Source organism: Gymnoscopelus braueri (assembly GCF_963280865.1).
Source record: "Gymnoscopelus braueri genome assembly, chromosome: 20".
NCBI classification, from domain to species: domain Eukaryota; kingdom Metazoa; phylum Chordata; class Actinopteri; order Myctophiformes; family Myctophidae; genus Gymnoscopelus; species Gymnoscopelus braueri.
The window spans coordinates 14,703,828-14,731,215 of record NC_137622.1 but is presented as its reverse complement, the minus strand read 5'-3'; the positions used below and the strand labels follow the sequence as shown (position 1 = coordinate 14,731,215).

At 39.3% G+C, this 27,388-nt stretch overlaps 1 protein-coding gene across 28 annotated transcripts in view; it reads right to left on the bottom strand.

Annotated features, from left to right (window-relative positions):
- LOC308076445 (protein NLRC3-like) overlaps window positions 1-27,388 on the bottom strand; it is a 46,183-nt gene that overhangs the window by 7,028 nt on the left and 11,767 nt on the right. For 11 of the 28 annotated variants that reach the window (XM_080416702.1, XM_080416701.1, XM_080416691.1 and 8 more), the window contains 9 exons: window positions 23,115-23,228; window positions 21,807-21,920; window positions 20,489-20,602; window positions 16,567-16,680; window positions 10,510-10,619; window positions 4,882-6,688; window positions 2,295-2,471; window positions 1,382-1,555; window positions 1,148-1,300 (listed from right to left, as the gene is read on the bottom strand). In XM_080416702.1, the coding sequence (XP_080272828.1) occupies window positions 1,148-1,300; window positions 1,382-1,555; window positions 2,295-2,471; window positions 4,882-6,688; window positions 10,510-10,619; window positions 16,567-16,680; window positions 20,489-20,602; window positions 21,807-21,920; window positions 23,115-23,228 (2,877 nt within the window). Of the gene's footprint in view, window positions 1-1,147; window positions 1,301-1,381; window positions 1,556-2,294; window positions 2,472-4,881; window positions 6,689-10,509; window positions 10,620-16,566; window positions 16,681-20,488; window positions 20,603-21,806; window positions 21,921-23,114; window positions 23,229-23,876; window positions 23,936-27,388 lie in introns of those variants that run through there. The other 17 variants (XM_080416708.1, XM_080416707.1, XM_080416712.1 and 14 more) reach the window with 17 other exon arrangements.

Genomic DNA, 27,388 nt, shown 5'->3' with positions numbered 1-27,388 from the left:
TCTATAGAGATAAATGTAAATGTATTACACACTACAGTATGTTAGAATGAGATAAATGTAATATATTTATGTATTAGTTCTATAGAGATAAATGTAATGTATTTATGTATTAGTTCTGTAGAGATACATGTAAATACATTACACACTACAGTTTGTTAGAGTGAGATAAATGTAATATATTATGTATTAGTTCTGTAGAGATAATTGTAAATGCATTACACACTACTGTATGTTAGAATGAGATAAATGCAATATATTTATGTATTAGTTCGGTAGAGATAAATGTAATGTATTTATGTATTAGTTATGTAGAGATAAATGTAAATGCATTACACACTACAGTATGTTAGAATGAGATAAATGTAATATATTTATGTATTAGTCCTGTAGAGATAAATGTAATATATTTATGTATTAGTTCTGTAGAGATAAATGTAATGTATTTATGTATTAGTTCTGTAGAGATAAATGTAAATGCATTACACACTACAGTATGTTAGAATGAGATAAATGTAATATATTTATGTATTAGTCCTGTAGAGATAAATGTAATATATTTATGTATAAGTTCTGTAGAGATGAATGTAATATATTTATGTATTAGTTCTATAGAGATAAATGTAATATATTTATGTATTAGTTCTGTGGAGATAAATGTAATATATTTATGTATAAGTTCTGTAGAGATACATGTAAATGCATTACACACTACAGTATGATAGAATGAGATAAATGTAATATATTTATGTATTAGTTCTATAGAGATAAATGTAATATATTTATGTATTAGTTCTGTAGAGATAAATGTAATATATTTATGTATTAGTTCTGTAGAGATAAATGTAATATATTTATGTATTAGTTCTATAGAGATAAATGTAATATATGTATGTATTAGCTCTATAGAGATAAATGTAATATATTTATGTATTAGTTCTGTAGAGATAAATGTAATATATTTATGTATTAGTTCTATAGAGATAAATGTAATATATTTATGTATTAGTTCTGTAGAGATACTCGCACATTGGACGTTGTGGGTGAAGCACCCCCTTCCACCTCCACATTGGCCCGCCTGGCCAGCCAGTTTAACATTGTAAGGGAAACACTGCGCTAGCCAACATGGACACAGTCCAAGTCTACTCACTTGAGAGTCTCCAGTGCAGCAGAGAGCTTCTTCAGACCAGAGTCTCCTAAGTGGCTGAAGTTCAAGTCCAGCTGTTTCAGATGGGAGGGGTTGAAGGTCAGAGCTGAAGCCAGAGAAGAACAGCCTTCCTCTGTGACCCCACAGCCTGACAACCTGCAGATAAATACATATTTAACAAATTGCTGTTGATGTTCAAGTAGAGATCCACACAGAGAGAGAAAACACATTATTTACCTCAGGATCTGCAGTCTACAATGTGGACTCTTCAGTGCAGCAGAGAGCTGGTCCAATTGTGATTTCTGCAGGCTGATGAAACTGAGATCAAATTCTCTCAAATGGGAAAGATTAGAGCTGAGAGCTGAGGCCAGGACTTCAAATCCTGTCTGTGTGATGTTACAGCCAGCAAGTCTGTAATTACAGATTACATATCTGGATTAACTATCAGAGTTTTGGAGTAAAAACCCAAGAGATGGAAAGAGCAGGCAGTCAGGAGTAATGTGAAGTAAATCATCTTAATCCTCCAACAGGCAGCTAACTGACATGATACAGGCAGCAGCGAGTTAACACCAGATCGACAGACAGACATGCATGGTAAATTACCAGGTATAAACCAGTAGATGGTATTCAAATATTGTTTTTTTTAAAGAAAGCACACATTCTTGGAAAGTGCAAATGAAAGCTATTTGGAAACAGAAATACTAGTAGATAAGGATAATCAGCTGTATAGTGTGTGTGTGTGTGTGTGTGTGTGTGTGTGTGTGTGTGTGTGTGTGTGTGTGTGTGTGTGTGTGTGTGTGTGTGTGTGTGTGTTATTGACACAATGAAATAAACAGAATAGCCTGCTGGTGCTGGTGGGCTGAGGAACCAGCAATCTTTCAAGTCTGTGTTTACACCAGTTTGACACTCAATGATTGTGTAACAGGACCTGATAATTCCCTACCAGCCATGATGGATCACATATTTAATGTACTGTATCATTGTGATGTGATGCGAGAGTGCGGACTAGCTAACTAAAACTCGGGCCAAACTCGAACCACATCATGATTCTACTCACCATGATGTCAACTTTATTCACTCTTCTTATTATAATCAAACAATAAATAATAAATCAGAACTAATGGAAACAATGCTGGTTAATTAATCTGACCTTAGTATCTCCAGTCTACAATTTGGACTCTTCAATCCAGCAGAGACGAGCTCCATGAATGAATCATCCTTCATGTCATTATAGCTGAGGTCCAATTCTCTCAGATGTGAAGGATTAGAGCTGAGAGCTGAAGACACAATCTCATAATCTGTCTTTTCGAGTCGACAGCCAACAAGTCTGTAAATGTAGATCATGTGAAATCAGAGATTAGACATTTAGAAAATGTCTATCTAGTTAGCCAGATATTAACAGGGCATAAGAAAAGGGAACCAGAAAACATAGAAGTGAAAGACATATATAATCTGTATACTACAGTGTGTAATGCACATGGATCTATGAACTAATCTAGTAATTTGATTAACTTTTTGCTTCTTCTCCTACCAAATCTCACACAGATTGGTACATGATCTCTGGACCCATGAGTCTAAAAACGCATCATACAGAATGTTGACAGTCCATACCGTTCGCCCATAATTGGCCTTCAAAGTTAGTGTATTTTACAAAAACATGCCAAAAATCATGAACAAAACACGTTGAATCACATGTTGAGGGTTGTGTACTCAACGCAGTGCCAAAAGCATTTCCACTTAGACCAGGGGTTCCTACAAATATAACCGTTTGTTGCAAAAACATGTTTGCAATGTATGGTTCATGTGATAAATATAATATATTCATTGTTAACATTAGAATTATTTGTATATTGTACATGACTGTCACCCTGTGATAGGACATGTTGTTAAGTGTAAAAGGACCAGAATGGAAATAAGTCCTGGACATTATAGTGTCTTCTCCTCGGATGGTTATAACTGTACTGTTATTGATTTTCAAATAAACTCATTGTTTATAAGGCCATCCTCTGTACACCCCTTCACTAATGGGGTAGTCCATTTCTCTGGTGGTATGGTCCGTTTTGTCATTTTAGGGGCAAGGTCCCTTGGTCTTGGTGTTGTCAGTTTTTTGAGGGCACAAAAGCCAAATGCCAGGGCAGGAAGGCCATCACATAAAACAATGATTTTAAATCCATGGAAATAATGAATTTACCTTTAACACTGTAAACCTGAATGCTCAAAAACAATATTTTGATTAAGTAGTGAAAACTTGAAATATGTCAAAAGGTTCTTCTAACTATTGAGTACCGTGAGCATGTTGGTGGTTTTTGAGTAATATAACATGCTAATTTTCTATTAATCCGAAAAAAAGTTATTTTCTTTGTGTAAACTTTTGTATGTGCGTGTGTGTGAGTTTTATTACACATTCAAGTTATATTAAATGTGAAAATGCGCTGTTTGTGTGTGTGTGTGTGTGTGTGTGTGTGTGCGTGCGTGCGTGCGTGCGTGCGTGCGTGCGTGCGTGTGTGTGAGTGAGTGAGTGCGTGCGCGCACGTGTGCAGTGTATGTGTACATATGTTTGCGTTTAGGCCTACTTTCTGAATTTAGACATGCACAGATCTTTTTTCGTCTGGTGAAAATAGACAAAATATGTGTAGAAATGTTGTTAATACGTTTTGTCTCAAATGAATGAAGCCAGATTTATACTCCGACGGTGTAGTTTGCCGACAAAAACAGATTTACAAGCAGACATCGTGTCACATCGCGACACGTCATTTGCTTGCATCTGTTATTTTCAGCAAGGGACCCCGTCTTATAAATTAAGCATTATTTAGCCTCAACATCTAACTTATCCTCTGAAGTACAACGGTCCATTTCTCAGGTGGTATGGTCCGTAGTCATTTTAGGGTCAAGGTCACTTGGCCTTTGATGTATCCTAACTATTTTTGTGGATTAATTAAACATAACTCACAACCTTTTATTGATGTTTACTTAAATCTCCTTGCCATCAACATGAGTGTGTCTGACGTCAGCCTACGTCAAGACGTATAGGCTAAGTGGGCAGGCAGTAACTCTCTTTTTGGGATAATGGTGGTTCTGCGCTTCGACTTTGTTTTGCGATCTAAAAACTACTTTCTTCACGATTCTTCAAGAAGTAGAAGTATATTAAACGTGAAATTAATAGTTGTTTTTATAATTTGTTGATATTAGATTAGATTTCCGTGGCAAGTTGATTCCCCCGCGTAAACTTTTGTATGTGCGTGTGTGTGAGTTGTATTACACATTCAAGTTATATTAAATGTGAAATCGGTAGTAGTTTGGATTAATTTTGGATATTGTTTTACATTTTAAGTTGTCAATGTCGAGTTTAAGAGCACGCTAACATGCACTGTGTATGTGTGCGTGCGTGTGCGCGCAGATGTGTATATGTACGTATGTTTGTAGGTAGGCCTAATTTCTGAATTTAGACATGCACAGACCTACAAGCAAAGAACGTGTTGGGATGAGAATATTTAAGGTGTTTTTAATTTTTAATGTTAGTTATAGAGGGCAATTATAATGTGTGGATGGCTTATTAGCCAGGGATCCTTTTAATAGGACTAGCCTTTATTTGCACATACACACAATACCACTAGTCACTATTTGAGACCTGATTATTATCGGATATTTTACGTTAACCATCATTTCTACTTATAGTGTTAGGTGTGATGGTAGATTGATTCTCGTCTAATAGGTTTTCTATTCACATGACTACTAACCGAGCCTTTCTGCTGTTCCTCACAGCCGGGATCAATCTGACTCTCGCCCACAGTCCTGGTGTGTTGTATTTGTCCATGTCCAACTCATCCAGAACCTCCTCCGACATCAGCAGCATGAAGGCCAGAGCTGAACACTGGGAGTGAGACAGTTGTGTCTCTGATCTGTCCCCTGACTCCATGTACTGTTGGATCTCTTGATGCAGTGAGTGGTCGTTCATCTCCATCAAACAGTGGAAGATGTTGATGCATCTGTCAGGAGAGAACCTTTGATCATTCATCTTCTTCAGGTTGTCGATGGCTCTCTGGATGCTCTCTGGACTGTTCTCTGTCTGACCCAGCAGGCCTCCTAACAGACTCTGGTTGGACTCCAGTGAGAGACCATGAAGGAAGCGGACAAAGAGGTCCAGGTGGCCATTTTCACTCTTCAGGGCTTTTTCCATGGCTCTCTGCAGAAAGTCATCCAAGGAGCTGACATCAACTCCCAGGAATAGCTTCAGTACCTCCATGTTCCTCTGTGTGTAACAGTGGAACAGGTAGACTGCAGCCAGAAACTCCTGGATGCTCAGATGAACAAAGCTGTAGACCTTTCTCTGAGATTGCAAAGTTTCTTCATGGAAGATCTCTGTGCAAACTCCTGAGTACAGCGAGGCGTCTTTCACATCAAGACCACATTCTTCCAGGTCTTCTTGGTAGAACATGATGCTACCTTTCTCCAGATGTTCAAACGCCAGCCTGCCCAGCTTCAGAAGAACCTCCCTGTTAGCCTCCATGAGCTGCTGTTGATTCACATCATGACTCTCATGATACTTCTTGTTCCACCTCTTTGTTTGAACCAACATGAAGTGGCTGTACATCTGAGTCAGAGTCTTGGGCAGCTGTCCTGTCTCGTCTGTCATCAACATGTCCTCCAGAACGGTAGCAGTGATCGAACAGAAGACTGGGATGTGACACATGATGTGGATGCTCTTTGATGTCTTCACGTGTGAGATGATTCTGCTGGCCAGCTTCTCATCACTGAATCTCTTCCTGAAGAACTCCTCCTTCTGGGGGTCTGTGAACCCTTGTACTTCTGTCACCATGTCAACACATGCAGGAGGGATCTGATTGGCTGCCGCGGGTCTGGTAGTTATCCAGAGGAGAGCTGAGGGGAGCAGATTCCCCTTGATGAGGTTTGTCAATAGCACGTCCACTGATGATGTCACGGTGACATCAGAAACAATGTCATTGTTGTGGAAGACGTCAGAATAAATGTCAATGTTCTCGAATTTCAGCGGAAACCTGCTTTCATCCAGACCATCAAAAATGAAGCCAACTTTCCAGACAGCGAGCTGCTCTGCTGTGACCTTCTTTAATGTTGGGTGGAAAACATGGATCAGGTTGAGAAGACTGTGTTTCTCATCTCTGACCAAGTTCAGCTCCCGGAATGAAAAGGGAACCAGGAGAATGACGTCTTGATTCTCCAAACCCTTTGCCCAGTCCAGAGTGAACTTACGCACAGAGAATGTTTTTCCAATACCAGCAATGCCCTTGGTCAGAACTCTTCTGTTGGGTTTGTCTCTGCCAAGGAGGAGGGGTTTAAAGATGTCACAGCACTTGATTGGTTCGTCATGGAGGGTCTTCATCTTGGAAGCGGTCTCAAGCTGCCAGACCTCATGTTGGTTATTAACCCCTTCACTCTCTCCCCCTGTGATGTAGAGCTCTGTGTAGATGCTGCTGAGGGAGGGCACTTCAGTGACGTATGTCACACGATCAAGCCTGTTCAAACTGATCTTATAATCCTTTAAATCCTCCTGCAGACTGACATCTGCTATGAGAAGATAATTAATACATGTTAAACATTCAGCTCAGGGGTCATTGCCATGCTGGATTGTGGTGGACATTTTGTCAAAATCTTTTTTTTGCCACAGACATACAAAATGAGTGGACAATAATATTACCAGAAACACAAAAAGCTAGCCCTGAATGACCATAACAGGTCTGTAACTCTGAGAGTGTTCAAATGGAACCAAATGGACCCTATATGGGTCCATTTGGTTACTCTCTGAGATATGGGGTTCCTTTCAAATAAAACATTTGAGAACCACTAGAAGTAGTGGACTTCTAATGTGACATACATTGTGTCATCGTAAATCTGTGTCATTATTCTAAAGGAAACCTGGAGACTTGACATTCAGTTATTGGGTCTTTTGATCTAAATAAGAACATAATTATAATGGTATGTAAAAAAGAAAACCATAATTATGCCAGGGACAAGGACAAGTCTGGCCACGGACACATTTGTCTGTGTACGGACACATTGATGACCCCTGACTCAGCTTAATTTCGAACTTTACATTCTTACAGCTGTGTACACTATTATCAATGTAGGCGGGTGCATATATGAAAAAAAAGCACCTTACCCAAAAAAAATTGGAACAAAAGGTTTCTCAACTGTTTTCTGTAGTATGTGGTGTCCTGAATAACATACTAAAAGTCTACCAAAGTTTGATCACTGGAAAGGTGTTATTTTCAAGATGGCGTCCACGATGCCCAAAAAATCATTAAAACAGCCTAACTCCTTCATTATTTATCCTAGACAAGTACTTTTTGTGTCTAACCGTATGTTTTTGGGGCCTAGGAATCCATTGGACTTGTCCAAATTGCAGAGATACAATTAGATAATTGTGAATTCCAATATTTAGTTTGTGACTCTATTAAAACCCTTTGAAATGGTCTCCCATTTCAAGTTAACTAGTACAACAATGCCATGCAGGAATTCAATGATCTCATCTACACGACCAGTGAGCAACACAGAGAATCCACAGATTCCAGGATGAAACGAGATCACGCTGACCAGGAAAAGATCAAAGAAAAACGTGGCACTTTTAAACCATTCTCTCTAGACCCATCTCTGAGAAACATTGTGACTGCTGTAGTCGCCAAAGAAGACGTGAATATTCATGAGTTTGAGACTGTTGGGAATGAGTTCATTGAAAAAAATGTTGGAAAGCCCATTTTTGGGATCTCATTCAAACGCAAAGACCGGGCAAAAACCCTTGCAGATGAGTCTAGCATCAAAGTTACCAAAGACCGAACCATTGATCCTGGTCTGTTGTTCCAACGATTTCTGATTATGTCAAAAACCGGAGACCTTTCACTGGAAGATGTAATGACCTATGAGCTCAGCCCATTCCCTGCAGCCCTGTTTGAAGCCAAATAAATATTCCGTAAGGCTGACAAACCCCAACTAGCTCAGGCAGTGACTGAACTGTCAAGCGAGGAATCAAAGAAAACTATACTGGATTCTATCCCACCAACTGAACAGTATGTCCTTGATGGTGGCTCCCTGATTCATCGCTTGCCATGGAAAATGGGTGACAGTTATGGTGTCATTGCACAGTCCTATGCTGACTTTACCATACACCAATATGGTGAATGGGTTTCTGCTCCCAAATCTGCTCCCAAATCAAGCAAAAAAATGTGGTAGAGGACCTTGGGAGCAAGGCAATGGCAGTTATGTTTGGTGGCAAGAATACAGATTCACTTTCATCTTTGCGCTACAAACTTCTTAGCAAGAAAATTGTGTCTGCCAAATCATTTGTCAACCCAGAACATCTCCCTCCAACAGAGTCCTTGACTAAATATCACTGCCAAAGAGTTTATTACCAGATCATGGTGTGGACTGAAATGGAGAGTGACATGAATCCGGTGGATTGGGGATGGAGATTGGAGGACAATCACTTTGTGCCAGTTATGACCAATAAAACTGCTGCCCCAGAAAGCCTCCTGCATATGGTCTACTGTAATTGCAAAACTGCTTGCCAAACATAACGGTGTAGTAGCAGACAATACGGACTGAATTGTGAGAAAAATACAAAAACAATATCTATACTACAATCCGAAGACTGGCTGAAAGCGGGAAAAAAAATCAGTCACCGGTGTCCAGTTGCATGTTAGGTTTCGCTTTTGGTTTGCATGATGCAGTTAGGTTTCGCTTTCGGTTTGCATGCTGCAGTTAGGTTTCGCTTTCGTTTTGCGCTTTGTACAGTACAGTACAGTACAGACCGTACAGTACAGTACAGTACAGACCGTACAGTACAGTACAAACCGTACAGTACAGTACAGACCGTACAGTACAGTACAGTACAGTACAGTACAGTACAGTACAGTACAGTACAGTACAGTACAGTACGTACAGTACAGTACAGACCGTACAGTACAGTACAGACCGTACAGTACAGTACAGTACAGACCGTACAGTACAGTAGAGACCGTACAGTACAGTACAGACCGTACAGTACAGTACAGTACAGTACAGTACAGTACAGTACAGACCGTACAGTACAGTACAGACCGTACAGTACAGTACAGTACTTTTTTTTTTTTTATCCCATGATTTTGTACCCCCAAACGACATTTTCTTTGGGGGGGTTAGGGGTTCTGCCCGCGTAGCGGGCAGAACTTCTAAGTAAAATACAAAAGCATGAAAGAAAAAAGTTTTTAAAAAAAATAGGGTTTAGCGGTACTGAGCCTTCACGCGGCGGCCCTGTTTTGACTAATTTCACAGTACCACGCAGTAATAATGCATTTATTCCCAAAATAAATTGTTGAAAGCTTCAACAGAATTTGAATTATAAGTAAAATCACCAATGCTGGGCATTATGTCACGACAAGTTTCTTAATTCTTTACATAAATACCCTTATAACCAATTTTTTAATACATAATTGTACTTATCAATACATAATTGTACTTATAATCACTTCACTATAATTTATATAAGCTAATTGGGGCGGCCATAGCTGAGTGGTTAGTGAGCCCGCCTAGGGAACCAGCTGGCCCTGGTTGCCCCAGGTTCGATTCCAGGCTATCCCAGCATATGTGCCGATGATATGAAATTTGTCCCTGAGCAAGACTCTTAACCCCAATTGCTCACAGGTTCTCATTGGAAACAAGACCGCAAGGACTTTCATGAACGACCTGTTAAAAGGAATTATCCTTATCCTTAATTGGATTCCTAGATCACCAAAACATAGGGTTAGACACCAAAATTACTTGCCTAGGATGAATAATGGAGGAGTAATGGTCTTTTAAGGAACTGGCGGTGGCCATCTTGAAAATTTTACATTTCTAGTGGTCCGATTTTGGTAGACTTTTGATATGTTATTAAGTACACCTGATACTACAATAAACCATTGAGAAACCTTTTGTTCCAATTTTTTTTGGGTCAAACCATATCTGCACCCGCCTAATGTGTTAAATCCTCCATTAGGAAAACTAAGATAGCCAGGAAAATAATATTGTGTTCATTGTTTTAGTCCAGAGTTGACCTATGTTTAGCTACACTATTTCACAATGTCTTCTGCCATTTACATAAGTCATTAAAAAAAGGGCTCAATTACACACCCCTTGAAGCCCTGAATTCATGGATTTGTTGTCCTAAACCAATAATTTGATGACCGGATGTATTTCCAGTAGAAGACACAAAGAGTCTACTTTGTGTCTCCTACCGTAAACATTAGCATCTTTACGCCCAGTCAAATTATTGGGTCAAAAATGGGGTGTGTAATTGATAGAAAATAAGATTTCTTTTGGCTGAACTACTACTTTAAAATGAAATGTCAATGAGTGTAACTAGTGTCCAGTCTTACTCTGTCCACAGCTGGTTTGACCGGATGTCTTCAGTCCAGGTGTGGTTGTGAACGTCTCTCCTGAACATCTGGACGTCTGCTCAGTCACAACACTCCTCCTCTTCCTCTCTCTGTGGAGATGAAGACACTTTATTATGACAATATTATTGGTTTATAGAAGGATATTTCCATAGTGTTTGGTGTTGGTACGTATACTTGTATAGTGTTCTCTCTGTCATGGGATTATACATTCATAATTATCCCTTCAAGATATTATTGTGCACTTTTTGTTTGACTGGTTAAGACATAATATTGTTTTGTTTATTGTCACAATTTATTTAGTGACAATTTAACAGAATCCTAAAATCTCCAGACATTTAAGTCCCCCTGTTTGTTCTTTTTATTGCATATTGTTGGAATTCCGCCCAATTCTTGACCTTTTGTGTTTGTGGACAGTAGAGAAGTTGTAGTTAATGTAGTCACAGTGGTTACTTTATTTATTAATTTACAGATTGAATCTTTGTCCAGAGGTATAGATGACAGTTGTGTATATAAACGACCAACTTCTCTCTATACAAGAGTAAAGATGACGGGTGTATAAATAGTTAGGGAATTTTAGCAAGATGTTTGGACCATCTGTGAAAACATTTACTACCAATAGCTTTCTTCACCAATGTGTTTTTATAGGTGTCTAGAATCAGGGGTGCTGAATCCATTCCAACCATTATTTTGGCGTAAAAATGTCTCCCTGGCCATCTAATATTGGTATATTGGTTATTGTTAAGCTGTGTATAGTGTATAATCAATGGTAGGGGATTGGGGTGTTGTTGAATTGATTCTATTCAGAAAAATAAAATAAGAAAATATTGCTAAACACTTGATAAGAGTGTACCACCTACTGTGCACATGCTCAGTGGGATACACTGTCTGCATGTGGGGAAGGAGCGGGAGTGTTGCATCCTGGAAAATATTTCTGGACAATTTTAAGGTATGGTACTTTTTGGCATTTATTTTCCTTTGCTGGCAAAACTTTTGATTACTGTGAATTTAGAATATCAATTTTCTCTAGCCTATTGCTTGCATTGAACAACCATTAGTTAAACAATCATGACACTTGTCTTTTAGTAGGCAACAACATGGAAGAGGATTCTGTAGCTTGTGGCTTAAGGTGCTTTATCTGTGGTGGTCCTGAGACTGAGATTCAAAAGCTCTCAAAAGTCACCCAAAAAGGCTATGCACAGATTTTGTCTTATTCTGAGAGTGTGGATGATGCAGCATTAATCAGAAGACTACATGAGGACTGGAAAAACGGAGATGACCCCAAACTAAGATACCATTTGGAATGCAAGACCGAGCTATACAGTCGTGCAAGAAGTATATACACTGGAAATCGTACGTTTTTCATTGTGATGAAAGTTGCCACGTCCATCCATCCATCCATCCATCTTCAAACGCTTATCCAGAATCGGGTCGCGGGGGTAACAGTTCCAACAGAGATTTCCAGACTTCCCTTACCAGAGCAACATTAGCAACTTCCTCCTGAGGGATCCCGAGGCGTTCCCAGGCCAGTGTGGAGATATAATCCCCCCATCTGGTCCTCGGTCTGCCACGGGGTCTTTTCCCAGTGGGACTTGCCACGAGAATCCCCTTTGGGAGATGTTCGGGAGGCATCCGTACTAGATGCCCGAACCACCTAAGCTGGCTCCTTTCCAAGTCAAGGAGCAGCGGTTTTACTCCGAGTCTCTCGCAGATGACCGAACTTCTCACCCTATCTCTAAGGGCGGATTCACACTATGGTCCCGGGTGCGCACCCTGGACCACTTGGCTGATGTTGTGGTAGTGTGAACGTTGCGTATCGTTCCCCGAAACGGATCACCGTACCGTACCCGAAACCATCTCCGGAGGTAGTCTCGGATCCGGATCATGCGTATTCGCGTACGGAACGATGCAATGTGAATCCATCCGTACCAACAGGAGGAAGTGGACTGCTAATCATATATTATTTATATATTTTTTATAATGACACATTATTTTAGCTGGGTTATACCTTCTCATAGTTCTACTTGAATGTTGACAAGAAATAATAATCCCGCTAGTGTTTGAGTAGCGCGAGCCGTGAAAAATAATAAACAAAAAACACATGTGTAGCGAACGCATATATAAGGATAAACATACTAAGGATTAGTCCGTGACGTCACTGCTAAAATACCAAGGATGAGTCCGTGACGCTCATATTAACAGAGACGACGTTACATTTTGAGGTTTTAAAGACCAGTGCACACACTGCTTTGGTTGTGTATTGTTGATCTGTTGTTATTATAACTCAAGACAACGTCAGGAACACAGTCAAACTTTATTATTCACTCTAGAGCAGGCCTGTCAAACTCGCGGCCCGCGGGCGTTTTGCGGCCCGCGGAAAGGTCCATAGCGGCCCGCGAAATACTTTGAAAAATAGTAAATTGACACTACATCTAACAGACATAAAGTCGCAGTTTGCATTGCTGTGCTGCCAAGCAGCTCGCCCCTCGCCCCTCCCCCACTCGCTGCTACTTGACTGAGTACCTCTGATCGCACAGGCATTGTCTAACCAGCTGCGGAATGTTCTGGCTGATTGGCTCGTTAACAGTCTATTCAACTAGTCTCTTTGATCGTCACACAGGAGTCAGCCCAGCACGGACATGTACACACACTCTCTGTCTGTCTGTCTGTCTGTCTGTCTGTCTGTCTGTCTGTCTGTCTGTCTCACACAATTTGCCACTTTTGAAAATATAATAATGGTAATAGGTAGTTAGAAGCATTAATCATATGTGTTAAAAACGTATAAATGTATCAAAGCTGCTTCTTTTATTTCTCAGGAGCTTGCCCAGTGAAATCCTCAGTATTAATTGAACTCAGAGCGTATTTAACATTCAATCTGGGAAAGCATCTGTGTCATTTTAAGATTTATTTGGCTATTCAAAAATAGCAGATATACAAGCTCATAGTGCGGCACTGAGTGCCACACTATGAGCTTGTAGATCTGCTATTTTTGTAAATGTAAATAATTAAAGTAGCTAATCTTCATAAAACATTTTTTAAAGTGATATACTGTAGTTATAGCAGTGACTGAGATGTAGTGGAGTAGAAAGTTCTGGAAATTGGAAATACTCTAGTAAAGTAAAACTACGTCAAATCTTTACTTAGGTACAGTACTTGAGTAAATGTAATTATTTAACCAACCACACACATTACCAGGTATTGTTTAACTTCAAATTATTCTACTTAAAATGGTTTATAATAATAAATGTAATAATAATAATAATAATAATAATAATAATAATAATAATAATAATAATAATTATTATTATTATTATTATTATTATTATTATTATTATTATTATTATTGTTACAAATTGCATTGTTTGTTTTCTGAGACAAGACAACAGATTGAAAAACAATGCTGTATAACTGAATGCGTGTGAGCGCGCATGTGCGTCCGCAACTGGTTCCTGCCCACCTCAAGTCACCATTTGACCAATCTTGCCCGGACACCAAAATGAGTTCGACACCCCTGCTCTAGAGTGACTTTTCTTCTGTGAATGACATTCCCTCTCCCAAAGCCCCATAGTCCACAGCGCCCCCATGAGGCACATATTTACCATTACTGTTAAATGAAATGGTCTCGAGTCTTGGCCAGTGTGAATGCTGGCCAGCTGGGAGAAGCCAAGCGTACTCGGGAACGGTTTGATTCAAACGGACCCAGTGTGAATCCGCCCTAAGGGAGAGGCCGGCCACCCGTCTGAGAAAACTCATTTCGGCCGCTTGTATCCACGATCTTATTCTTTCGGTCATGACCCACACTTCATGACCATATAGGTGAGAGCAGGAACGAAGATTTCTCTGTATATCGAGAGCTTTGCCTTCTGGCTCAGCTCTCTTTTCATCACAACAGTGCGGTATAGCGACCGCAATACCGCTTCTGCTGCTCCGATTCTCCGGCTGATCTCCTGCTCCGTCCTCCCCTCACTCGTGAACAAGACCCCGTTGCCACTTGCAAATTTCAATACTATTCTATGTTGTGAGTGACATCATAATTTAATAAAAACTTTAAACATAATCTATTCTTTAGAGCAAGATGAGCAAGACCAACGGCCAGACAGGAAGAAAAGATGCAGTGCATTGTCTGGGTCAAGTAGTTCAAGTGCTAGCAGCTCCACATCCACAGCTTGGTTTTGCATATCAAATGGTATCTTAGTTTGGGGTCATCTCCGTTTTTCCAGTCCTCATGTAGTCTTCTGATTAATGCTGCATCATCCACACTCTCAGAATAAGACAAAATCTGTGCATAGCCTTTTTGGGTGACTTTTGAGAGCTTTTGAATCTCAGTCTCAGGACCACCACAGATAAAGCACCTTAAGCCACAAGCTACAGAATCCTCTTCCATGTTGTTGCCTACTAAAAGAGACATGTGTCATGATTTGTTAACTAATGGTTGTTCAATGTAAGCAATAGGCTAGAGAAATGTTATATTCTAATTTCACAGTAATCAAAAGTTTTGCCATTAGAGGAAAATAAATGCCAAGAAGTAGATAAACTACCGTACCTTAAAATCGTCCAGAAATATTTTCCAGGATGCAACACTCCCGCTCCTTCCCCACATGCAGACAGTGTATCCCACTGAGCATGTGCACAGTAGGTGTACACTCTTATCAAGTGTTTAGCAATATTTTCTTATTTTATTTTTCTGAATAGAATCAATTCAACAACACCCCAATCCCCTACCATTGATTATACACTGTGCTTTACATTACAGCTTAACAGTAACCAATATACCAATATTAGATGGCCAGGGAGACATTTTTACTCAGAAATAATAGTTGGAATGTATTCAGCACCCCTGAAAACCCCTAGTTAGACACCTCACAAGTTAATTTTAGACTTTTATTTCTTTTCATATGTTTCACCGAAGCCCTCTGGGCTCCTTAACTTTGATTGGCTCTCTAGGATTTTCCACATGTATTTGGGTTTGCATTAATTGAGAGGTGATTTTAGACACCTATAAGAACACATTGGTGAAGAAAGCTATTGGTAGTAAATGTTTTCACAGATGGTCCAAACATCTTGCTAAAATTCCCTAACTAAAACTACCAGCTCCTCTCTATAGGGCATAGCAGTTGCGGCCATTTTCTGATTCCATCGTTCCAGACCCCATTAATTTTTCCCATAGAGATTTCCAAAAATATTTATATCAATTAATTTAAGCCTAGAATCAAGCCATCCAGGATCCTGGTGAATCATGATCATAACACTTTGATTTGATTGATTCTGTGAAAACAATTGTTTTCATATTTAATTATATGACTGGTGAAAATGAATGGTGTCTGGAGCGATGGAACCAGAAAATGGCTGCCACTGCTATGCCCTAAACTAGAGTAAAGATGTCAGGTCTTTATTAGACTCCATGTCTGACTCTAGCCTGGTAAACCCTCCCTCCGGAAATCTCATTTCCATTTGATTTCAGAAGTGAGCCAATCAGGTGGCGAGTTCGAGTGAGCCCGAATGAAGCCGAGTGCAGCCTGAGTGCAGCCGACAAAAGACGAACGGCAGCCATTGTTGTTTGTGCGAGTGCCTTCACTTCTTACTTTCGTTTATAAAACGCTCTCAAACTTCTTTTTTGAGGCACGTAATTTACTTATAAGATATCGTTTGGATAGAATTTAGTTGTTTAACTTCATATATGCGGTCAATTAATCATGACAGAGCCTATTTAAAAATAAAAAATCAGAGAACCGGCAGGGGCGGGCAGTGACACACATGTATCCGAATAAGGCAACCTATTTGGGGCATGGCCATCTCAAAAGTCCCGTTGCGTCACATTAGTCGCGGAGGTGGTAAAAATGCACTGCAATTGGCTGAAGGGGAAAAACGATCATTGGCTGAAGGGGTTGTCAGTCAACGGTATTACTCCCGCCCAACTCCAGCCCACAGCCAATATTGCAGAATGGGCGATCAGGCCAGACTCACTTCTGAAATCAAATGGAAATGAGATTTCCTGAGGGAGGGTTTACCAGGCTAGTCTGACTCTACTTAGTAACATACTTTGTGTGTGGAGGTCCAGGTTCATTGCTGAAGTGAAGAGGATGTTCTTTAGACTGGTCACTCTTCATAGACACACAGCTGGGTGTTGGAGACTCTGGTCTGTGGGGAACACTTCTGGAATCATACAAATATACCTACAATTATCATGTGAATGAAAAAGTCAGTTTGTTGCATAGATATTCCTAGTCATTTGTTACAGTGTGGCTTGAAGGTCAAGCAAGACAGAACCACCTCACAGGCCATGAAAACTAAAATGCTGCTTAATTCAAAGTGCAACTCATAAAGAGTCAAAGTTGGACCTCAGTTGAAAATATATGAATGTAAAACATTATGATTTTTTTTCAAGATTCTCAGAGAGTTAAATATAATTATAGTTATTATAGTTATAATATAATATAATTTGCTGTGTATATCTTGTGTGTTTTAGTCATTTGCACATCATGTAATTTAGCATGATATCACTTTATCAAGTTATAGTGTTGTGTATATCAGGGACGTGCAGAGAAAATTAGAAGGGCTGACATTTCCAAAAGGGCTCATTATGTTTTTGACATTTCTAGTCAGAATATCTGTTGTCATGAAAAAAGAAACTCCACAAATGGAATAATCATCCAAAAGTAAAATGTGTTGTTATAAACACTGTTGTGATGTCATTATTCAGTCTTAAACCTCAATATGTTCTCCTTTTCTCTCACTTTCATCTCACCACATGCTCTCCCTTTAGATTGTTTTACACTCCAACAGACAGATAGCAACACAGGCAAAATACAAATAAATAAATGAAAAAGTGAATAAATGAATAAAATCTTTGCAAGTGCCAGAACCCCCAAAAACTCCATGTGTTCTGTTTCTATTATTTTTTGGGCGGTGAAACCGCCCCTATAAGTGAGATTTGGAAAAATGTACATTTTCCTGCGCTGTGATCTGGGCCCAGGAAATTAGTAGAATTATCCAGCGCTGTGATTGGCCAATCACAGCCTATTCAGGACTGTGATTGGCCAGTGTCACATGACACATGTGCATAGCCCTATATAAGCAACCATAACTTGAAAAAAACCAAAGTTTGGTTTTTTTCAAGTTATGGTTTTGTCCATCATAAAGAGTGTTTCAATAAATGTATTTATCCTTTGTACATGATTGATCGACTCCATTCAGTATTGTGATTAGCTAGCAAGACACCGCCCACTTCACACAGGGTGTGATTTTTTTATTAACTAATGAATTAAATAAGTGAGCCACAACTACCCAAAGGTACCCATGTGTCTCTTGAGCCTGGGATATCACATCCTACCATAACAATCCAGTAGAAATAATGGTTAACTATCAAAGTGAAATTAGCAGTTGCAGTTATTGAGTCAGTTTTCACATGTAATACCTTAAATTAAGATGGACCTCTCGTTGTGTCTGTGACTCTGTGCGATTGGGCTCGGTGAGTGGACATGTGCTCGCCCAGCCCGGTTAAGATTTTTGATATAGGCTATTTAGTAAAAAAATTGCCGATCTACAAGCTCACAACACATCATGCTATGGATTTGGATATATCATACAGAGGGCAATTCTTTCAACATAAAATGCTTCATTCAAGTTCAGGAAAGCCACCTGTCCATGCCTTCGGGTTCAAAGCATGGAAGGGGGGGGGGTTCTTTCACCATAGTAAATGCATTCATGGTCTGTAGAGAAAGCACTATTTACAGACGGGTAAAAGAGCAGGGACTTAAACCCCCTTTGATGTGTGTAGTAACTATCGGTCGATATAGAAGCACAATTACTGTTTATACAGTTTCCACACTTATAATATTGGATGAACAAATGGACACAGCAAGTATTTCTAACTGTCTGACACTGATGGCGCAATCTACATGTCATAGGAGCCTTGGCTGCACAAACTGACCTATTGACCCTCAGGAATGTCCCACTGAACCTGGACCATGGACACAGATGACAGTTGCATCTAATTTCGCAAACGCAAGGTTTGACTCACTTTGAAGTGCAACCCAAAACTTGCTACATTCTATTTTCAGATGTTTGTCTCCAAAGCAAACTCACTGGATCACCACAGACTCAATCCAGAATGGATCAGGATTCTTGGATTATAATACTGTTTCCTTTATTGGATTATGTTATCATCCCACAGATAACACTCTGACTTATTGACAAGTAACCACTCATGTCACCACTCATGTCATAATGTTTGAATGTTTCATTCATGTAATCATTCCAATTCATTAATCATGATTTTGATTGTAATTATGACATATGCTATTTGCACCATATTCATCGTAGTTTACTGCACTGGATTCAATGGTTTGTAATAACTGTGTAAATAAAATAAACACGACATTTGCAGAATATGTGTAATTTAAGCCATGAGCAATGTATGAGCAATGACTTCATATTAGGGCTGTGAATCGTCTGCTATCTCACGAATCGATTCGATTCCGATTCTTGGGGTCACGATTCCGATTTTTATCGATTTTTTCAAAACAAACAATTCTCGATTCAAAAGCGATTTTTTCCGATTCAAACGATTTTTTGATTCAAACCGATTCTCGATTCAAAACGATTCTTGATTCAAAACATAGGATTTCAGGATCTACTCCAATCTGCTGGCATGAGAACAGAGTACATGTATGTAGCTTTTATAATTGTAAAGGTTTTATCAACTGATAATAATGTAAACACACAAAGGTAAATCCAAGGTAATTCTTTTTTTTTTTTTTTTGAAAATCAAAAAAAAAAAAAAAAAATGAATCGATTCTTAATCGTCCAACAGTAGAATCGCGATTCGTATTCGAATCGATTTTTTCCGACACCCCTACTTCATATGCCACTGAACTTCCAAAGATGGACACAACTTCTGGACAAGTCTTTGCCTCAAAACAACAACATATGTATTTCGGAAGAACACGTGTGTTGCAACAGCCTCATGTTACTGTAAACACGCAACGTATATAAGCGCTGTGTGACCCCCCCTCTTAACTCAAAAGCTCCCTACTTTGACAACTTCTTCGGAAGCCCCCTCTCTGCGAGGAAGCAAGGGACTGCGAAGAAGAAGATGCCCACAAAGCTCTTCACACCGCACCTCCGTGACTGGAAGGCCTGATTCTCCCACAAGCCAGACACAACAGCTTGGGGTCCCCCAGACGATCTGACCCTGACCAAGTTGTGTCTCCGCTGCTTCTCTTCTGCCTGGCCTAGGCATCCCTAAAGATAGTACAGCCTGCCACAAAGCTCCTGACTGGCCCCTGCTCAACGCTACGACGACTGCGCTCTTGCCTGAACATAGGCACAGCACATGGGCAGCATTCTGCCATACACAGGCTCCTCAAGTCCAAGCTTGGGCTTGGGTGGAGACTGAGACAATAGGACGGATCTACAACTTCACGTTTAGCTTAGGTTTAGCTTCCATCTGAATCCAGCTAAAACCTTGATTACATTTAATGTTGAGATTTTCCTTTTTATTAAATGTTGCATGCCTAGGTTTGATTGAATACATTTATATATTTTTAATATCAAATCTAGTTTGGTCATTGCTCAAGTTGAATTATTATTCCTTATAGAACATTGACATATGTTGACACACATCTTAAAAAGGCTCTGCCGAGACAAGAACGTTTTCCCCTTCAGATCTTGTATATTTATTGAAATAAAATAATAGTTGATTATTTTATAATCTTTCATTATTTTATTGGTGGTTTAAAGTTAAGGTTAAATACAAATTAAGCTTGTGTTTAGTCATAAGTTGATTTTCATGGTGCCTCGTTACATTTTTGACTCTTAATTTTAAATACACATAATTCCAAATTTATGGTTATTAATTTGATTATTAATAATACCACCGATATTGAAATGTACACACTCATGCCTACTACATGTGTATGTGTACATGTCTGGTGTTTATTGTATAGGAGGATTCACATACTTTGTGTGTGGAGGTCCAGGTTCATTACTGAAGTCAGGAGGTTGTCCTTTAGAAGGGTCACTCTTCATAGACACACAGCTGGGTGTTGGAGACTCTGGTCTGTGGTAAACACTTCTGGAATCATGATAAAACTAAGCGTATTCAATCATCAAACACTGACCATGATGTGTGTTGATACATTACTGTAGGGTTGACAATAGAACATCATTATTCTTTTATAATATCATGATTGATTTGCTATTTGTATTGGTTAAATATTTATATAATCTAGAGACAGACATAACCACTTTGAACCTGGCCTCCATTTGGGCATGTCATTATAGGTGTGACATTTTAAAAGATAATAGCAGATCTACAAGCTCAAAAAGCATTGTGATGCAAGGTATTGTGAGCTTGTAGATCTGCCATTTTTGCTACTTTTGCGTGACACTGATGGGTAATGCATGCAGTTAATTATGACACAGTTCTATCTAATGGAGCCTGACTCATAATCATCAAAGTTGACATTATTTTATTTGGCAGTAAATCACCTCTAAGTAGAACACAGAAATTCGGGAAAATTCCAGAACGGCCGCGCCATTTACGGGCCGCCAGACGGCCGGTGGGCCACCCAAAAAAACAAAACAATTTTTTTTTTTTTTTTTTTTTTTTTTTTTTTTTTATAAAACATTTTTTTTGCTCCCGTTTTAGGATTATTACGGTAATTTCCGGGTCGCGCGGCCCAATTATTAGTTACATTACTGTTGGGCTGGGACGTTTATCAGCAGTGGCGCAATTTACATAGGGTTGCTGGGTTAAAACGCAGCACAACCCCCCCCCCCCCCCCCCGTTGACAAAACAAAACGGTGGGCCGGTTCGGAAAATCCCAGAGCTGAATTTTGGTCCCAGCACGCCCCTGAACACAGACAATATTTTCTGTGGATTTATGTATCAGATATTGAAGGATGTTGTCATTGGTAAAATAGTCAACATAATGTCTCTCCCAACTCCTCACATATTTCACTTCTATTTAAACTTAAACTTGACCTTTTAGGTCACATTGAGGCAACATTAGAGATGATAATAGGCTGAAAGTCTATTAGTTATCTATCAATGAATCACAACCTTGAATAAAAAAAAATCTATCTCATGTACTTTGGAATATATGATGATGAGTCTAATAACAACTGGAAATAAACTCTAATCATCATAACCTGTTCATACTACAAACCTAAAGTATTAAGAGCCAAAATATTATATACCTCATGATCTGTGCTCAGTAGAGTTTGACTAAATCAACTAAATCATGTGTTGTTGTCTGTGTGTTTTACATTCTGACCTGTGATCAGTAGAGTGGTGTTCATCTTTCAAGTCAATAGGTCTATCCATGGACCAGTCACTCTTCATGGAGACACAGCTGGGTACAGGAGACCCTGATCTGTGCTGATCAACCCTGATAGAAAGAGAGGATGAACATGATTTACTTTATTTAAATTCAATCATACAATCCATGTGGAATCCACACACACTTCTAGTCAAACATCTCTTATATAAACTCCCTTCTCTGAAGTATAAAACACTTCAACGTCCACAGGGAACATTTCAGAAGTGCAGCGATCGTGGTGCAGAAACGTCTTTCTATACTGAGTTTGGTTTTAATGACGAACATTAATGAACATGTATCATTTGATGTCATGTTTATATAGAAAACAACTGTGAATAGTTGTTAAATAGATAAACAAACTATTCATTTATTTATTTATTTATTTAATGAATACATAAATACATATTTGAGTGGGTCATGAGAACATTTAGAGATTGTCATGAAATGTTGTCTATATTAGGACAAGTTTGAGTCTCATGTAAAAACACATTGACATAATCGACCCCAGAATTCAACCTTTCTATTTCTTCTGTTAATTTTCAGTCCAACAACCTTGAATCATAGACATTTCATGTCATGTCACGTGTCTGTTTGACAGTATGATGAGTTTATTAATAACTGAAAACAAAGGTTATTGTATTAACACTGTCATTACCTGTTCATTTACAAAACTAAATCAAATAACCTCTTCACCCATTTTCAACCTATTAAATTGGTCCTCACTAATGATCATTATAAGATGACAACATTTCTGTGTCTCAGAGGAGGGCTGTGGACAGTTCAGATACCTGCCTACCAGTGACATCATCGCTAGGCAGGTTTGGGCAAGATTTCAAACGTTATTTTATTTTGTATTGATGCAAGAACAATGGCTTCTATTTCATTCTGATTATTTAACCACATCTGGGCGAACATTCAGTGTTGTGAGCTTGTAGATCGGCTATTTTTGGCAAAGTGATTTGGTGTAGAGGGGAAAGTTAAGAGTTTATGTTAAACGATAAATCAGGTTCGTATAAAGGAAGTCAGTACTTGAGTAGTATTTTCATTAGACACTTTTACTTCTACTTTCAAGTAGAAGTAAAAAGTAACAATACTTTTACGTGACTACAGTTTAGGGCTACTCTATGTCCAAGACAACCTAAGAATGACTGAATCAAAGATCACTACAGCTGACAGTGAGATACTCTACTACTGTCTACATCTGTGAGCAGACACATTATTTGTGTCTTTCTAGATGAAGTTCACAGAGATCAGTGATCTTACTTTGTGTCTGGAGGTCCAGGTTCATTACTGAAGTTAGGAGGTATTCCTTTAGACCGGTCACTCTGCATAGACACACAGCTGGGTGTTGGAGACTCTGGTCTGTGGTAAACACTTCTGGAACCATAATTAAGGAAAACTTTTATTCAATTATCATACACTGACCATGATGTGTGTTGATACATTACTGTAGGGTTGACAATAGCACATAATTAAATTGACTACTATATGCTATTATGCTTCTCTCTCTCTCCACCGATGCTGCAGCCTGCTGCTCTGTCTGTGAGAGACGGCAGGCAGAGTGTGTGTGAAGGAGGGTGGAGGGAGGGGCCACAGCTGACTCTCTTAAAGAGACAGAGACAGGCAGACAGGCTGCTCTGCCAGTAGTAAGTACATTATTATTGGGTCATCAATATCGGTTAAAATAATCTGGTTTATTTTTAGATCGGTTCGATACCGATATAGCATTTTACGATTTCCATACGTTACCGATATAATGGTGCATCCCTAATTATAGGTGTGACATTTAAAAGAAAATAGCAGATCTACAAGCTCACAAAGCATTGTGATGCAAGGTATTTTGAGCTTGTAGATCTGCTATTCTTGCTACTTTTAAGTACCACATTATTAAAACCATAATAACCTGTTTATACTACAAAACTAAAGTATTAAGAGCCAGAACATTATATACCTCATGATCTGTGCTCAGTAGAGTTTGATAACCACTAAATCATGTGTTGTTTTCTGTGTGTTTTACATTCTGACCTGTGATCAGTAGAGTGGTGTTCATTTTTTAAGTTAATAGGTCTATCCATGGACCAGTCACTATTCATGGAAGTGTCAGAACATTGCCATGCCGTTTGTTTTTTTATAGTCGTTCTAAAAAACTAAACATTCATGAAGTGTTTTCATACAGTTATGAATTTCTGTAGATTCATTGTTATCAATACAACAAATTGATATGAAAACCAACATGTACTTTAGAATACTAGTATTTTTAAAAGCAATTACTCCAGCAATAAGTCAGGTAAAAGGTGTACAGGAGTAATATTGTAGCAAGAGTATCTGGCTGTAATACTGAACATTGTGTTGCCATAGTGATAAACATTGTGTTGTCATGGTCACAAGACACACAGCACCATAGTTTCACTTCCAGTTGTGTCATGGCCTGATCTCTCTTTCTCTCTCTCTCCCTCTCTGTACGAGGCAGGACAGAGTAGAACCCAAGCACAAGACTAGACGCGTCGCAATTCTGGGAAATTGCAAAGTGTGGTTGCGCCAACGCCAGTCGCGGGTCGCGGGCGGCCACCGGGACGCGTGGATTACGCCGGGAGGATTACCGTCGGAGGACGCACGACGTGCGATTCGAATTCAGTGCCGATCGGATCCCGCGTTCGTGACGCGTGCCGTTTTGATTTGAGGAAATAGGCCCCTCCCACGAAAGAAACAGGCCCTTCCCACAAACATAGCGGGCCAATGACATCGTCGTGTCACTCCTGAGATCACTTGCTTTTCTTTTTGAGAGAACTGATCCCCCCAAAAATCATGTTTTTGTGTCAAACGGTTACATTTTGCGCATTTTAGGCGCACCCTATGGGTCAAAGTGGAAATGCTTTTGGGGATTTGTTGAGTAAACCATCCTCGACATGTGATTCAACATTATGATTTTTTTTCAAGATTCTCAGAGAGTTAAATTAATATAATTTGCTGTGTATATCTTGTGTGTTTTAGTCATTTGCACATCATGTAATTTAGCATGATATCACTTTATCAAGTTATAGTGTTGTGTATATCAGGGACGTGCAGAGAAAATTAGAAGGGCTGACATTTCCAAAAGGGCTCATTATGTTTTTGACATTTCTAGTCAGAATATCTGTTGTCATGAAAAAAGAAACTCCACAAATGGAATAATCATCCAAAAGTAAAATGTGTTGTTATAAACACTGTTGTGATGTCATTATTCAGTCTTAAACCTCAATATGTTCTCCTTTTCTCTCACTTTCATCTCACCACATGCTCTCCCTTTAGATTGTTTTACACTCCAACAGACAGATAGCAACACAGGCAAAATACAAATAAATAAATGAAAAAGTGAATAAATGAATAAAATCTTTGCAAGTGCCAGAACCCCCAAAAACTCCATGTGTTCTGTTTCTATTATTTTTTTATTAACTAATGAATTAAATAAGTGAGCCACAACTACCCAAAGGTACCCATGTGTCTCTTGAGCCTGGGATATCACATCCTACCATAACAATCCAGTAGAAATAATGGTTAACTATCAAAGTGAAATTAGCAGTTGCAGTTATTGAGTCAGTTTTCACATGTAATACCTTAAATTAAGATGGACCTCTCGTTGTGTCTGTGACTCTGTGCGATTGGGCTCGGTGAGTGGACATGTGCTCGCCCAGCCCGGTTAAGATTTTTGATATAGGCTATTTAGTAAAAAAATAGCCGATCTACAAGCTCACAACACATCATGCTATGGATTTGGATATATCATACAGAGGGCAATTCTTTCAACATAAAATGCTTCATTCAAGTTCAGGAAAGCCACCTGTCCATGCCTTCGGGTTCAAAGCATGGAAGGGGGGGGGGGGTTCTTTCACCATAGTAAATGCTGCATTCATGGTCTGTAGAGAAAGCACTATTTACAGACGGGTAAAAGAGCAGGGACTTAAACCCCCTTTGATGTGTGTAGTAACTATCGGTCGATATAGAAGCACAATTACTGTTTATACAGTTTCCACACTTATAATATTGGATGAACAAATGGACACAGCAAGTATTTCTAACTGTCTGACACTGATGGCTCAATCTACATGTCATTAGGAGCCTTGGCTGCACAAACTGACCTATTGACCCTCAGGAATGTCCCACTGAACCTGGACCATGGACACAGATGACAGTTGCATCTAATTTCGCAAACGCAAGGTTTGACTCACTTTGAAGTGCAACCCAAAACTTGCTACATTCTATTTTCAGATGTTTGTCTCCAAAGCAAACTCACTGGATCACCACAGACTCAATCCAGAATGGATCAGGATTCTTGGATTATAATACTGTTTCCTTTATTGGATTATGTTATCATCCCACAGATAACACTCTGACTTATTGACAAGTAACCACTCATGTCACCACTCATGTCATAATGTTTGAATGTTTCATTCATGTAATCATTCCAATTCATTAATCATGATTTTGATTGTAATTATGACATATGCTATTTGCACCATATTCATCGTAGTTTACTGCACTGGATTCAATGGTTTGTAATAACTGTGTAAATAAAATAAACACGACATTTGCAGAATATGTGTAATTTAAGCCATGAGCAATGTATGAGCAATGACTTCATATTAGGGCTGTGAATCGTCTGCTATCTCACGAATCGATTCGATTCCGATTCTTGGGGTCACGATTCCGATTTTTATCGATTTTTTCAAAACAAACAATTCTCGATTCAAAAGCGATTTTTTCCGATTCAAACGATTTTTTGATTCAAACCGATTCTCGATTCAAAACGATTCTTGATTCAAAACATAGGATTTCAGGATCTACTCCAATCTGCTGGCATGAGAACAGAGTACATGTATGTAGCTTTTATAATTGTAAAGGTTTTATCAACTGATAATAATGTAAACACACAAAGGTAAATCCAAGGTAATTCTTTTTTTTTTTTTTTTTTAAATCGATAAAAAAAATAAAAAATGAATCGATTCTTAATCGTCCAACAGTAGAATCGCGATTCGTATTCGAATCGATTTTTTCCGACACCCCTACTTCATATGCCACTGAACTTCCAAAGATGGACACAACTTCTGGACAAGTCTTTGCCTCAAAACAACAACATATGTATTTCGGAAGAACACGTGTGTTGCAACAGCCTCATGTTACTGTAAACACGCAACGTATATAAGCGCTGTGTGACCCCCCCTCTTAACTCAAAAGCTCCCTACTTTGACAACTTCTTCGGAAGCCCCCTCTCTGCGAGGAAGCAAGGGACTGCGAAGAAGAAGATGCCCACAAAGCTCTTCACACCGCACCTCCGTGACTGGAAGGCCTGATTCTCCCACAAGCCAGACACAACAGCTTGGGGTCCCCCAGACGATCTGACCCTGACCAAGTTGTGTCTCCGCTGCTTCTCTTCTGCCTGGCCTAGGCATCCCTAAAGATAGTACAGCCTGCCACAAAGCTCCTGACTGGCCCCTGCTCAACGCTACGACGACTGCGCTCTTGCCTGAACATAGGCACAGCACATGGGCAGCATTCTGCCA